The sequence below is a fragment of the Cyanistes caeruleus genome, chromosome 1, assembly GCF_971803275.1.
Source record: "Cyanistes caeruleus chromosome 1, bCyaCae1.hap1.1, whole genome shotgun sequence".
In the NCBI taxonomy this organism is placed as follows: domain Eukaryota; kingdom Metazoa; phylum Chordata; class Aves; order Passeriformes; family Paridae; genus Cyanistes; species Cyanistes caeruleus.
In genome coordinates, this window is record NC_141701.1 from 48,084,080 (window position 1) to 48,098,422 (window position 14,343).

The 14,343-nt window shown below is 41.3% G+C and overlaps 1 protein-coding gene across 2 annotated transcripts in view; it reads right to left on the reverse strand.

The window, feature by feature from the left end:
• Positions 1-2,797: 2,797 nt before the first annotated feature.
• COLEC12 (collectin subfamily member 12) overlaps positions 2,798-14,343 on the reverse strand; it is a 95,178-nt gene continuing 83,632 nt past the window's right edge. For both annotated transcript variants that reach the window (XM_086890954.1, XM_086890955.1), the window contains 6 exons: positions 12,300-13,346; positions 10,413-10,901; positions 10,155-10,291; positions 9,319-9,428; positions 7,477-7,622; positions 2,798-6,296 (listed from right to left, as the gene is read on the reverse strand). In XM_086890954.1, coding sequence (XP_086747080.1) covers positions 6,277-6,296; positions 7,477-7,622; positions 9,319-9,428; positions 10,155-10,291; positions 10,413-10,901; positions 12,300-13,346 — 1,949 coding nt within the window. In that variant the 3' untranslated portion in view covers positions 2,798-6,276. The remainder of the gene's footprint in view (positions 6,297-7,476; positions 7,623-9,318; positions 9,429-10,154; positions 10,292-10,412; positions 10,902-12,299; positions 13,347-14,343) is intronic.

The following is a 14,343-nucleotide window of genomic DNA, read 5'->3' on the forward strand; positions in this document are numbered from 1 at the left end:
GCTTTTATTTTGACATAAAAAACCAAAGTGGACAAAAATACATTGTTGCCATTCAGAAAAATAATTCATCATCTGTTTTATATGAGTGTGGGTAATAGAGATGGAATTAAAGAAATGTCATCTTTGCAATATGCCCAGACTTCTGAATGAGAGGGATTCCTAAACAAAATTCTTCCAAAGTCACATTTCAGACTTGTAGCTTCCATCAGTGGGACCTCTGGCAGGGTTGGCAGGAGCGTGACTGCAAATTTGGGGAGTTTGGAAGCAATCCTTAGGGCCTGGAATCACACTGATGCCTGAGCTGTGGATTTGTGCCCTGACAGGACAGACCAGAAAAAGCAGAAGTCACATGCTAATCTCTGAATTGGAGATTTTAATCTCTTGAGGATCAGGGACCTAAGTATAACCTGAACTTAGATTCTGCTCTGGTGTAAACCCAAGAATAAGTGTGCTTAAGCTCAGATATGCAGGCTGGTTTTTCAAATGCCTTATAAAATGTGTTACTGCCTTATAAAAAGCCATGCACTTGTAACCTATGCTAATTCAGTGGGAAACCACCCTTTATACCCAGTTTGTTGCTCTCTGTTCTCTTGCAACACTAACAAAAAAGAGTATGGAAACTTCCACCATTCATCAAGATGCTCAGAGTGTCCTCAGATAATCCCATGTGGGGCTAGACAGTGGGATCAGAGCCAGGGTTTGTCATCAGGGCTCCCCAGCTGGTCAGAGGGATGTGTTTTTTCCCAACCAACCCTTACTGTGTCTCCAGATGAATGGCTCCACACTGACCACTACAATTACTTGACAGTCCCAGGAGAGATGCTTTTAAGCTAAAGGACAGCTCTGGAACCAGAACAAATGTGTCTAAACTGGACATAATTGCATTCACACTGGTTATTAAAAGATTCCTAATGAAGTTTTTGAAGAGCAGCCAAAATGATTAAAGGGACAAAGCAACCCCTATTTTTAAAGTATAAGCTGGTATGTTTTTGGGAAGATTTGTTGAAGTTGAGCTGCAGAGGAGTTAAAGGTCTCAGCAGTTCTTTAACCTTTTTTCTGATCAAGGGGTCCCTTGGTAATTTAACTTGGTAACTTTTACCCACACACGACATTGCTCTACTCTGCTGGTGTTCCTCTGCTGTGATCACACTGAGCTCTGCTCTCCAAAACAGCAGCAGAAATGGCTGCCTCCTGTATGCAGGGTGATGGGGAAAGGACACCATTCTGTTTAATTTAGCATTGAAAAGCCCACTCCCCTAGCTAAGGTGTATGAAAAATAATTTGCTCTATGCCAGCGTTAGTTTCATTGGAAAAAGTCACTTCTAAAAATCACCTCCCTGATAAACAAAAAAATTCTCCAAAAGAAGACATCAAAATGAATCACATTCTTGAAAATCTCCTTTTTCTTCCAGTCACAAAATGGGGCTGGCAATATTTACATGCCTCTGGGAAGTTCTCTGGGTAAGAAAATCATCATGGCATGCAAGATCTTCTCCAAAAAGGGCATTATTTGCCTAGTAATTTGCTTTTATTGTTTTGGTCTAAAAAAACCCCAAAACATCTCCACACAAACTTTGTAGCATTACACTGAGTTTATTTTGAAAAAGAAATCAAAGAATGTTTTTTTCGTCTCTGAGCCAGATGGGAAGAAAAAACAAACTTATTCCACCATACGAAAGAAAACAGATGAGAACTTTCAAAAAAAATTTTAGCCAAGTTTTTTTGGTTTTTTGTGTTTTTTTCCCCACTAAACAGCACGGAAAAAATGAGGTGGAGAGGGTGAATGAACAAATAGGCTCTGGTTTTAGGAAGGCCTGGTTTCTGGGGAATAAGGATTTCATCTCTATGGCAGTTTACTATCCCATTTATAGGTGCCCAAGTTTCTCTGAGTGTGGGTGAGCACTGGGAACTTCCTCCTTTAGCTCCTGCCCGAGCCCTGGGGAGCCTGGGGTGTCCCAGCAGAGGGGAGCCTGCTCTGGGGACAGCCGGGTGCTCACAGAGGAGCCAACATCTCTGGGGTGCACAGACACCCGCATAAGTGAGGGAGGAAAAATTAATCAAGTCTGGAGGCTGGGTCTGGAGACTTCTTGCTCCCTTTGGATGCTACAGATGTTTGCTGCTGTGCTCTTAGGCAAGGAGCCTGCACTGGGGAAAAGTGGTTTTGTTTTTTCACATGTGAATTGACTCAGCCACCTTTCCCCTGCTTCTTGCAGATCAGTTTCTTCCCACAACCAGTGGCTGCCCTTCGACCAGCTCCTTGCCTTGCCAGTGATCAGACACCAGTTCCTGCTACTTGGTAAAAGCAGAGTAGCTACTTGACAGGAGCAGAAAATTAAATCAACCATCTGAGAGAGAGAGGAATAGCAAGACCAGATCAACTATTATAAACAGACAATTTAAGCCATCATAATGGCTAATGTGGGGACTGATACAACTTAGTTCAGGACATCCCTCACCTGGAGGCCCATCTGAGGTGTTTGGTGTGCTAGGACAGTAAGCAGCAAAGGGCTTCAGCCCTTCTTAAAGGTCTTGTTCTGATCAGACCTTCATAACCATGTTCCTAGCCCCTACGTGCTGCAAGAACAAGGCACTAAACCTGCAATTATGGGATAAGATAAGCCCCAGTCATGCTCAGAACCAGGATGGTGTAAGTGAAAAGGAAGGCTTTAATGCAAAAAAGCTTCATCAGTTTGATTTTTAATATCTATGAATGTTCTGCTCCACCTCTCTCCGGTCTTCATATCCCTCTTGGTTACACACACACACACACAGAGTTAACAACATTAATCTCCATGTCTCCACTTAGTGATTCCTTTATTGGAACATTGCAAGTATTAGTTATAGACAACAAAGGAAATGAGAGTTGAGATTTATAAGCTCTAATCAGCTGAAGGCATTTCCAAATAAATTAATGAAACAAGTCAGAAATGACATTAAGAAATCCAGAACTTAATGTAAATCACAATGACTTTGTACCTTCTCTGCCCTTCCTTCTTTTTCTACCAGCAGTCCTAGTGCTTGCCAGGGTATATGAACTTGCATTTAATTTTATGTAAAACAAGAAGGATGATGGGAATGTGTGCTCAATATGACAAGCTACAATACTTGTGCATAAGAAGGAAAGCAAAATCTCAAGCTGGGATAAAATAACGTGCTATCAGTTAAAACTTTCCATACAACCTGCATTATTACTCAAACCATACAGAAAGATTTGATGGGGATGTTTTCCCATTAAGGAGCACCATGACTTCCATGACAATTTCTTGGCCCATTCTGGTGTCCTGTTTGTGCTCCTGCCAATCTGTCCTTTCTGTGACATGCTCCTGAGCTGCCTTAATAGTCTCTTGGTCCTCTCAGTCATTTTAATCCTTGTTGCCATTGGACACCTCTGTTTCCTTCCTGCTGGAATACTAGGTCAAAAAGATGGTCTGTCTCAGCATGCCTGGCTGCTCAAGCCATATTTTAAGGATGACTGGACACGTCAGGCACACAACTGCAGCATCCCTCTTCATCCAGTTTTGTCTACAGCTGCAGTGTTTGATTCAAGTGTGTGAACAGAGGGTGTGAGCCCAGTCACGTCTCATTTCTCAGTGTCCTCAGCTTGTCATTCCTCTGACTGGAAGACACTAGATAATTCTTGGATCTCGTGTGTATACCATCACTGCTGTTGCTGAAGGAAGAGAAGGATGAAATCTGGGCAAGGAAGCAATACAGCTTGGCCTTAAACAGAGGTTTCTCATTCGCTTCCTTTGGTGACAGGAGTCCGTGGCATCAATAAAAAGCATGAAGAATGTGATTTAATGTGGTAGATGCTCAAAACAGGTTTATTTCACCTAAATAAGCCAACATTCAAAACAAAGGTAGCAGTGCTTCCACTTCAGTGTGACTCTTCAAGGCTCCATTCACCAGGATTTGTGAGGCTCTCTGGGCAGACAAAATACTCGTTTTGTACCTCATTATCCAAAAATATCAGTTTAACATTATCTCCACAGACAGTGTGTAAATATATATATAAACACAACAGCATGTGTCTACACACAACTCCTTGGTACAGCACGACAGTGCATGGCAGAATCCAGTTCTATTCAAAACTTTATGAAAAAGCCAAAAGGCTCACAAAATTCAGACTGTCTGAAGACAAGACCTGCCTCCATGATGATGACACATGGTTTTTGCAGCTGTAATATGTAGACCTTTCAATTTTAATTAAGCAGATGCAATTTTCGTGTTGTTCCTGTCTCATATCTAATTTGTACCCACAGGACAGATTCCCAAATGTAATATTTTGTGTATTTTGAAAAAAAAATAAATTCTGATTAAAATTTAAAACATAGGAGGGAATGTAAGATGTAGGGAAACAGCAGTCTTTAATTGGTTGATTTTAGGAGCAATATTTGAAAATCTGAAGTACAAAATCTTGTCTCTTTCCAACAGAGCTGGAGTATTTCAACAAACTTATCTGCATTCAGCCAAGGTAAATGGCAGGAGTCAATGGAAAAACAGCTCTCCTTACCAAGGAGCCAAAACAACTTCCTTCATTGTAGAGCATGTTGCCATGAGAAGGGTATAAAAACTGGAAACAAATACCAAGGTTTCTGCTAATGAATTAACCCACTAATTTTTAAAATTCCTGATAAGCAATGTTGCTGCCTAGACAAAGGCTCATGGGACTGTGGAGGAAACTGGCTGGGTAATGATACAATCTCTTTCTGCTTTGCAGTGTATTTTATTTTCTACTTTGTTTGGGAGAGAAGTACTGGTCCAAGAAAACAGAGATCGATTTACAAAGCACTTTGAAGAAGTGCAAGTTTATTAGACTGTTCTGAGTACGGCATGTTTTTCTCACCACATCTTGAAATCTGTCTTAAGAACAAACATATTTCAGTATGTACAGCTTTTTTGTTTATCTTTTCATAAAGTCTCTCACCTGGGCTTGACCTGCAGTATATGTGGCACCTACTGGGGTAGAATTCCTTAGGAGAAGGGAGAAAGAATGAAAACATTTCAAAATAATTATTAAAAATCGGAGATTTACTTCCATGGAATTTTCTCTTGAGGAAGGAAGGGGAAGGGAAGGGAAGGGAAGGGAAGGGAAGGGAAGGGAAGGGAAGGGAAGGGAAGGGAAGGGAAGGGAAGGGAAGGGAAGGGAAGGGAAGGGAAGGGAAGGGAAGGGAAGGGAAGGGAAGGGAAGGGAAGGGAAGGGAAGGGAAGGGAAGGGAAGGGAAGGGAAGGGAAGGGAAGGGAAGGGAAGGGAAGGGAAGGGAAGGGAAGGGAAGGGAAGGGAAGGGAAGGGAAGGGAAGGGAAGGGAAGGGAAGGGAAGGGAAGGGAAGGGAAGGGAAGGGAAGGGAAGGGAAGGGAAGGGAAGGGAAGGGGAAAAAGGAAAAAAGAAAAAGGAAAAAGGAGGAAAAGGTTTTATTAAAATGGTCTTCCCATAGTACCCTGATGAAACACTGGCTGTGATCAGAGCTATAATGAGTATCTAGTCCTTAGTCAACTTAATTGTTACACATGCAGACTAGACTGCATACAGTAAGGAAAATGCTATCTAAAATCTGCTTTAAAAGTTATTTAACCAGAACAAATTATCTGGGAAAGTAAAAATATTTCTAACTGGAAAAATATTTCTCTATAGCTGAGCTAGGCCTGACAGCAAACCTTAATGAATTATTAGTACCTTTATTGTTTTCTTTGGCCCCTGTGCACTATATTTGTAAAAAAAGTCAGTAAAAAAGAGAACAATTGTAAAAAGCAAATATTTTGTACAAAAATACAAAGTTTTAAAAGCTCTTAAAAGTATATTCCATATTATTGATAAGAGTTGGACTATATATATATATTTATATAAAATCTATATATTTATGTATCTGTATAATTTTCCTACATTTGGGATTGTAGCAAATGAAGCAACTGTTTACACAGTTGCTTTATATGTTTTTCTATATGGGTGACCAACAGTCTTACTCAGATTGATAGAATGTCTTTTCTCAGAAGACACAAGCTGCTTATGGATGTGGTTACTGGTTGGGAAGAAAATCTAAAACAGAATTAGTCAAACAGTATTTCCTGATGCTGAGGGTTGAAAGGCCTTAAATAATTACAGGATGCTGGAGAAGAGTTACTGCTGAATTCCTTGATGCTTTTAAATCAGTTTCAGTGCTTGCTTTTTTCTGTTTTCATATTTTTTTCAATTTTGGGAGTCAGTGTTGCTCCTTCCCAGGATTTTCTTCTTTATGTAAATTTCCTTAATATGAAGGTATCTGTAAAGTCACAGCCTATTACACTCCAAGAATTTCCCCTACAGTATGAGAGGAAAAAAAAAAAGAGAAAAACAAATCCTGTAAAAAGTTTGTGAAGATTAAACAAATTTCCAAAAAGAAATTACAGAAATCAAGGTACGTAAAAAATTTGAGCAGACTCTTATCAGATCCTGCAACTCCTGGAGGATAAATATTTGTAAACTTTTCAGTTTGTAAAGCCTTGAAGTTTTCTTAAAATAACAAATGTATGTAGGAAAACCAGGGTAAATCATACTGTTACTTATACATGGTCCTTCACTCTGGACATCTAAACAGAATTATACACACAAAGCTTGCTCAGCACTTAGTTTTGTCTTAGGGGACTGTGGATGGGATGTAATTTTGGCTCTAGCTGACATTTATGTCTGCCTTGACTGAAATTCAACCGACAAGTTTCCAACTGGAGGAGCCAGGCACCCTTGGCAAAGCAATGTTTAAACAGGTTGTATGGAGGAGATAACATTTCAGGCAGAGCCCCACCATGAACACAAACACCGGCTTTGACCACGTTCTGTGACGATGGGGCTGGGCTCTAACCAGCCATGGGAACCACCTGCCCTCTGCTCCTGCAGAAATGCCTGTGTCAACAGAAAGAGATGCCCTGTGGCAAACACCTGGCTGACTGCTGGGCCACACTGGCAGTTTACGAGTCCTTCACTCCAGCTGCAACAGATGAGATGTTTATGGCCTACAGACCCAGCTTCTCAATCCCATGGGACATATCCTGGCAGTGATGGGAATTTTAAGATCTCCTTAGCTGTCACCAAGTGCCTCCTATTGCATAAACTTTCAAAACAAAGTCTTTCTGGTTTTTGAAGGCTGGTTTCTGACCCACCCTAAGGCCACCTTTCCCTGTTGTGTGGCCACTGACCCTATAAAGACAGCTTCCAGTGTGGGCAGGGTGCCCAAATCATGCTCAAAATTTTAGGCATGTGCAAAGCCTACAGGAAATGGTCAAGATGCTGAGCGTGCCATGGCTACAGCCAGCTGCGAAGCTGCTTTTTCCAAGTGAAATAAATCCAGCATTTGCATCTGCATCGGAGTAGAAGTGCTCCACATGTGATTACCCCTCTTCTTCAACAAGGCACTGCTGTAATATTTAGCCAAGATCTCATCTCTAGCTGCAGGACATTTACTATGGGCAAGATGAAATAATCAAACCAAGGAGGCCTTGCTTACCTTTGTCCATGTCCTTTTCACAAATGAAATTGTTAACATCTTCACAGTAGAAGTCATTCCAGAGCCCAGCATAGATCAGCCCGGCGCAATCTTCCCCTGGCCCATGCCCATGACTCCAGTTATCAGGCTGCCCAGTTTTCCAGTTTCTTTCCACAAAAAAGCGAGAGATATGATTGCACAACACAGCACACATGGCAGGTTTTCACCACAAGAAATTAACAAAAACATCATGAGATCTGTTCTGAACGGGAAATACACATTGAAACAAACAATACATGACTCTTGCTGCAAATGGAAAACAGATGTATTACAGAGAAGGGAATCTATTTGGCCTCAGGCTGCCAAAACTCAGATACCTAAATTTAGACCAATGAACTTTATTTTAGTTTCTGAGTGTACATGCACACACAGTGGGAGTGCTCCATGCTCCATGTGCATTGCTTCAAGCCTGCAAAACCTGCACACCACACTCCCACTGGCAAATGGGACTGAGAAGAGCCCATGGGCTCAGAGGTACTGCCAAAATAGCAACAACCTGCCCATGCTCATTGCAAAGGCACACAGCCCTCTGACTGCAACAAAGGTGGGCATCTTGGGAGGAACAGCAAAGATCCATATGTTTTAGGTACACGTGCTCAGATGGGAAGGGAATTCTATTGACTTTTAAGAAATGCACGTAGTGTATTTGCACACATCTTCTGAGATCATTAGCTTTGATGGCGAAATTGAGCATAGCAACATTCTCTCACAGCAAACTCTCGCAGCGTTTCCTCACCCTGTTTTTGTTTAGCAAGTGAGAAACGCTTCCAAACTCAGGACTTAAAAGCTTAATTTTCCTGAAGAAACAGGTTGTTGAAGGGAGCTTGTGATTACTGGCTGACACAGTCCATGCTCAGCTAAAACACATGCCTGTCTGACATAGAGCGTCCAACCAGGCACCTGGGAGGAGACACAGCTTTCCAGAAGTAATGAAATACTCCAAAAATTTGTAACCAACAGCTCTGAGGTTACGACAGAGCACCTAAAACCATGGTGTAGTGGAAATCTACTAAAAGCAGCACCTTAAGTAGGATCAGTCACAGTGCTGCCATAAAGAGGAAGAAAGATGAAAATGGGAAAGGAGAAAAAGGGGAAAATATTATGGCTCATTTGAAATGAATCTGACTTTTTCCATGTTTTTCATCTAAATGAACACCAATGAGATCACAGCTAATCATTTCGTAACATCAGACTGACTGTGTAGCCTGTTTTTCTGAAGCACAGCACGTTCAGATCTATAAACCTTTTAGTCTACTCCTCAGTATTAAAAATTTGGGTGGTTGCAATCTGTTCCATTTAGGACAAATTAGGTGTAGCCCTAGGACTCCTGGAAAGCTGCCAATTCAGTTCTCAGCTGGCCAAAGTATAGACGCCCTCATTTCATGCATTTTCCTTATGTTGAATGCTTTCCACTTGGATTTGGGCTTTATCTAAAGACTGGTCATTTTTTATCAGAATGAGTACTCTATTTATAGCCTGTTGTAATGCAAATAAGGAAAATTCAAACCAAAACATTGAAACTGTGCTTTCCATCTCGACTTCGTAATAAAAGTCAGAAGCAAAAGTTTTGGCAAGAAACACTGCGCTGCATAGTTATGTGATTCTTTCATTCAACATTCAGTTCTCTTCCTGGCAAGGAAAGGAATCCTTGTGCATGGAGAAAGAAGAGAGAAAGAACCCCAGCACCCTCAGTAACAAATTAAATTATTGGCATCTACAACCATTTGGATCCATTAGATAATTTCTAGATGCTGCTTTTAAAATTGTCAGCAAGAGTGATAGTATTGCTTTTTATTTACGTACGTGTAAACTGGTAAGGATCCATCCAACCATCTCCATTCATTTTCCTTCTCTGAATCTGTTAGTCCAATCCAGAAGCTGCCTTTCCCAAAAATCTGCCTTTTTATCCATTGCTGTGAAAGAAAGATCTTAGTCCATAACAGGGACAACAGTCTTTGGAGCCAATAAACTACACTGGTTTCATAAGTCTCTTGTTATTAGAATAGGGAGGGCCAGAGAAATTTTTCTAAGCTGAAGATATGTTTCAGGAGTTGGCCTTGAGGACCCCTTGCCCAGACTAGAACCCCTTTCAGTGTTTGCAATGAGGTAGAGAGAGCTAGGCATGAAAATTAGGTTGACAAAAAGTCACAGCTAATATCTTATAGATACAAATTGAAAAAACCCCAGAGTAAGGAATTGTATCTTGACATCCCCACTGCCATGTTGAATAGCATTAAAAGTGTGGTTAGATTAAAGATACTTTTGGGTCACACTAGTCCTAGGCTGCATGTATTAAATCAGATAAATTAAAATTAAATTATATTCACTGCTGTAAAAATTACTTTGATAGTACTCAAGGCATAATGGATTGCATCTTTAAAGGTTCAAAACTCCTACAATTCTCAGCAGCTTTTATGACTGCTCTGTCCCCACCACCTTCAGGATCATCATTAGTTCTTTTAGAGGGAGAAGCTACTGATCAGGAAGAGGGTGGACAAAATTCAAATGACTCATTCAGTGTGTTTACATCTACTATATGAATTTATGGTGCTCTCAGCTTCCCACTATTGTGTGGTTTCTACATGAAGTTAAACAACTTCAAACTCCCTCCTTGAAAAACAGCAAGAGGAGGCAATTACCTGCTCCTCTTTGTTATCGATGATAACCAAGTGTGATGCTTTCTCTTCACAGAATAACTTCGCCTCTGCAAAAATTTCTCTTTCAATTGAAAAGTAGTAGCACTTATCCGTATAGTTCTTCCAGTGAGGAGAACAACCTATGGCATGAATTTTTTCGTGTTAAGCCTGTTACTGGTAACTTAACGGAGCAGTAATAGGGCCAGTAATAAATGGAGGAACCCATACCCATCTACAGCATGCAGTGTGTTGATGGCTTACCATTAGCCTCGGGTACGGGCGTAGGTTCACTCCGTAGTGCCATTGGCGTCTCTGGACCCGGTGGCCCTGGTGGGCCAGGTGGGCCCTTCGGACCGGGCAGCCCAGGGACTCCAGGTAGTCCAGTTAGTCCTCGTGGTCCTGGTAACCCTGGGCTTCCCACAGTTCCTTGCAGGCCTTGAAATCCTGGTGGGCCTTGAGGCCCTGGTGGACCATCCTTGCCTGGTGGCCCTGGTGGCCCTGGGTCTCCATTTGGTCCAGGCAGACCTGTCTTGCCAGGAGAACCTCTCTGACCTTTGGAGCCAGGCGATCCTCTTGAACCTTTTCCTCCTTTTTCTCCTGGTGGTCCGGCTGGCCCAGGTGGGCCCTTCTCACCTGCAGGTCCTGGTGGTCCAGGCTCTCCTTTCTCTCCTTTTTGTCCTTTTAGGCCAGCGGGGCCAAGAGGACCTTGAGGGCCTCTGTCACCTTTAGGTCCCCTTGGACCAGGAGGGCCTGAAACAATGTAAGCATGCAAAGTGGGGATATGCACAGAAAACAAAACAAAAAGCCCACGTGGGGTGGGCTTGCTCAATACCCGTCAGACCAGTGCCACTGGATATTTAACAACACAGAAACTGGGCTAACAGCTGCTTTCATCAGTGATTGTAATAGTGCAGCTGCTTTCCAGGTCCTATATACTGTTGTTCTTTCCTTGTCCTCCACAAAATACAGGATACAGAAAATACTCTGACACACACAGTCATGTGAACTGGACAGTGACACCGTGCCCCAGGTGACCAGCCAAGATGCCTGTCCCTGCAAAACCCTGTGCTCTAGCCTATACTAGTTTATGCACTAGTCCTGTGTGTTGGTGGTCCTGTTCCTTCACTCTGCCAAGCTCCCTTCTTCTTCTAGTCTCATCTCTCTGCTCTTAGACCCAGGACTTTTTCTCCTGATCCTGTTTGTTGGTCTGTCAATAATGGGGTGTCAAAAAGAGACAAAACGATGGACAGCTAGCAAAAGACTAGCAATGGGAAAGACCAGCTCTAACAAGATAGGGAACAATAACCCATGATAGGAAATGGCAATACTGTGACAGCAATAAACAGCAAAACAATTTCGGATTCTGTTCATGGATGAGCAAATCCCTTGTCAATACCTCCCCACCCCCAGTACCAATCTACATAATTCAAACTCCTCCAGAGATAGATTTCCAAGCTGGAATCATTTAGGCCTGGTTGAAATGAGAACGGTTAAGGTTACTGACATATAATCTTGGCTCTATTGCAGCCTTAGTTTATTTGAAGCAATGGATTTATATTTGTGATTAGAGTTTTAGACTGGTTCACATGTGATTGGAAATATGAGTGTTCTTTTCATTTGGGATAATATTTGGCTGGGAGAAACCTCCTAAACCTGATGCTATTTATTTCTGGAGAAAATAAAATATCCCAGGATTAAAAACTAAGCAAAGTAGGATGTTTTCTGGCAGGCTAACAACTGGCTTAAAGTGAAATAGCAACTTGTTTTTCAGTAAGGGTGGACCTTTCTGGGAATAGTCCAACATATATTTTTAAGCCATTTCCTCCTTACTGGGGATTGGTTTCTTGAGGTTCCACACCTTCACTCACTTATTTTAGAAACTAAATCAAAAGCAGATCCAGTCAGTCAGTCAGACAGAATAAAATTTTGCTAAGTCAGAACCTTCTTTCACAACATCCTCATTTTAGCTATGTAAAAAAGGCATAGAAAAATTAGTACAGAAAATTCAAGCTACATGTACATTTCCAAACTTTAGGATTAGATAATGGAAAACGCCAGGACTCTGTACCAGCATTCACTAACTTCCACAGAACTAAAGAAGTAATGCAAGCAGGAATTCAGCACACAATCATTAAGGAAGCTGCATACCTTGTAGGATAGTGAAGTTCTTGATGAGCTGGCCATGTTTGGAATCCACCAGCTTCATTTCTTCCATGATTACTGACAAATTGGCAACTTCAACATCTAACCTTGACCTCATCAAATCCTGTTGCACTTTGAGAGATGCAGAGTCTATGCGAATATTGGCTAGCGTGCTGTTCATAAAAATCAGCTCATCGGAGTGTTTACTTAAGGTGTCTGTACAAGTTGTCCTGACCTCATTGAGATCGCCCGACAGTGTCCGTAGGTGATGAGCAGTGTAGCTGATGTTGTTGATGATATTGACTATATCTGTTTCAAAGACCTGGAACTTTTCTTCTAGATGGCTGAATCTGGCAGCAGTTCTGTTTTCATCTCCTTTATGCTGTTCCTGGAGATCCTTTAGACTTTGTTCGTTGGCTTGGGCAATTGTGGTGATGTTCTCCATCTGCCCACTGAAGGAGCTGAGCTGATTGTTCATGTCTTCAAGTGTATCATTATTGGCTTTTGCCATTGCTGAGTTGTTGGCAGCCAAAGCCTGTAAATTGTGTACTTTCTCCTTAAGCCAGTCAGTGTCCTTCCGGGCCTGAAGGACAACCTGCTGCAGATTTTGAAAGTCATTCCTGATTCTTACAATAGCCGAGCTTGTATCTTCCATTGACTTCTGTAAGACACTGATAAGATTTCTTTGCTGTATTTGAGTCAGGTTTAAGTTGTTCAGGCTCATGATGAGCACATTATGAGAATGCTCTTGGCTTTGCAGGTTTGTTTGTATAGTACTTGTGTCTTGTTGAAGATTGTTGATATAGCCAGTATATGCCTGAAGAGTCTTATTGACACTGATGATCATGAAAGAGTTACTATCTAAGGCACTTTTCATTTGGTTCTGTCTATCATCTAGCATATTTCCAGACTCTTGCAGCTTCTCCAGTGTATCTTTGTTTCTGGTAGTTTTCTCTGCAATGTCATGAAGTTGCTGACGAAGAGCCAGAATGTCAGATCTGAAGCTGGACAGTTCAGTGTTAGTATTCAAGGCTTTTTGTCCAGCTTGGTCATCTGTTGTAGATGAAAAAAAATAAAAATGGAAAGGCTTTAGGGTTTTTATAAACACAGTCTAAAACAGCATACTGTATTTTAAGAACAGTCCGGCTGTCAAACTGTTCAGTAGAACTTTTACGCTATCTTTTCCAACAAAAAGAAACTACTAAGCAAAGTTCTGACTCTAGACAGAGAAAAAAAGCAGAGGAATTGATGGAGACCTTGTGTCTTGTTGAGGAGAGCAAAACGGTGATTCTGTCATCACAAATAGGGAAAACTATGGCTAGAAACTGATGAGTATATACAGTCAAGAATGCTGTGTTCTGAATGAAAACCAAATGGGAAACAGAATTCAAAATATTAAACAGGTATCAGCAAGTATGTGTTTTGAAGTTACAACTGGATTTTGCTGAAAGTTCAGAAGTTTTACAAGTGAAATACCCTCATTGTGATTTAGTACATACAGTTCAAATTTTTAAAATCTTGAGTTTAGTTTTAAGTAAGTTCTCATACTTTAAAGCAATCTGGGTTAGAGACAAAAGCTTTGCCACCAGGTTATTTCAGATATGTCAGGATAAGATATATTTCTGGTTTTCTCTCTAACACATTACTATTGCTTTTAATGACATTTATTTTGCCTTTATTATTTCCTCATGTTCTGAGTTTGAGGAAGGCAAAACCTCAAATCTTTGAGGAACATCTCTGCTTGTGCTTACATTGCCCTATGGAATACTTTTGGAAGCTTGTTCAAGTATGATAAAGCATTTGAGATTGCACAGCCTAACATCCAGGACATAGAAACCAAGGAAATAAGCAGTCAACACTTGCCTTCAGGGAAGACTCCCTTGCTTGACCTCAGTCACTTCACTATCCCGCTCACAGTCCATATATTTTTGTCCTCATCTAAGTGTAGCTATATTTATGAATTAGACAGTCTGAAGTCCATAATTTCAGATGATGCCAAGAGAGAGCAGTATGGTTTTCATAAATTACAGTGAATACAGCTGTGTATGGT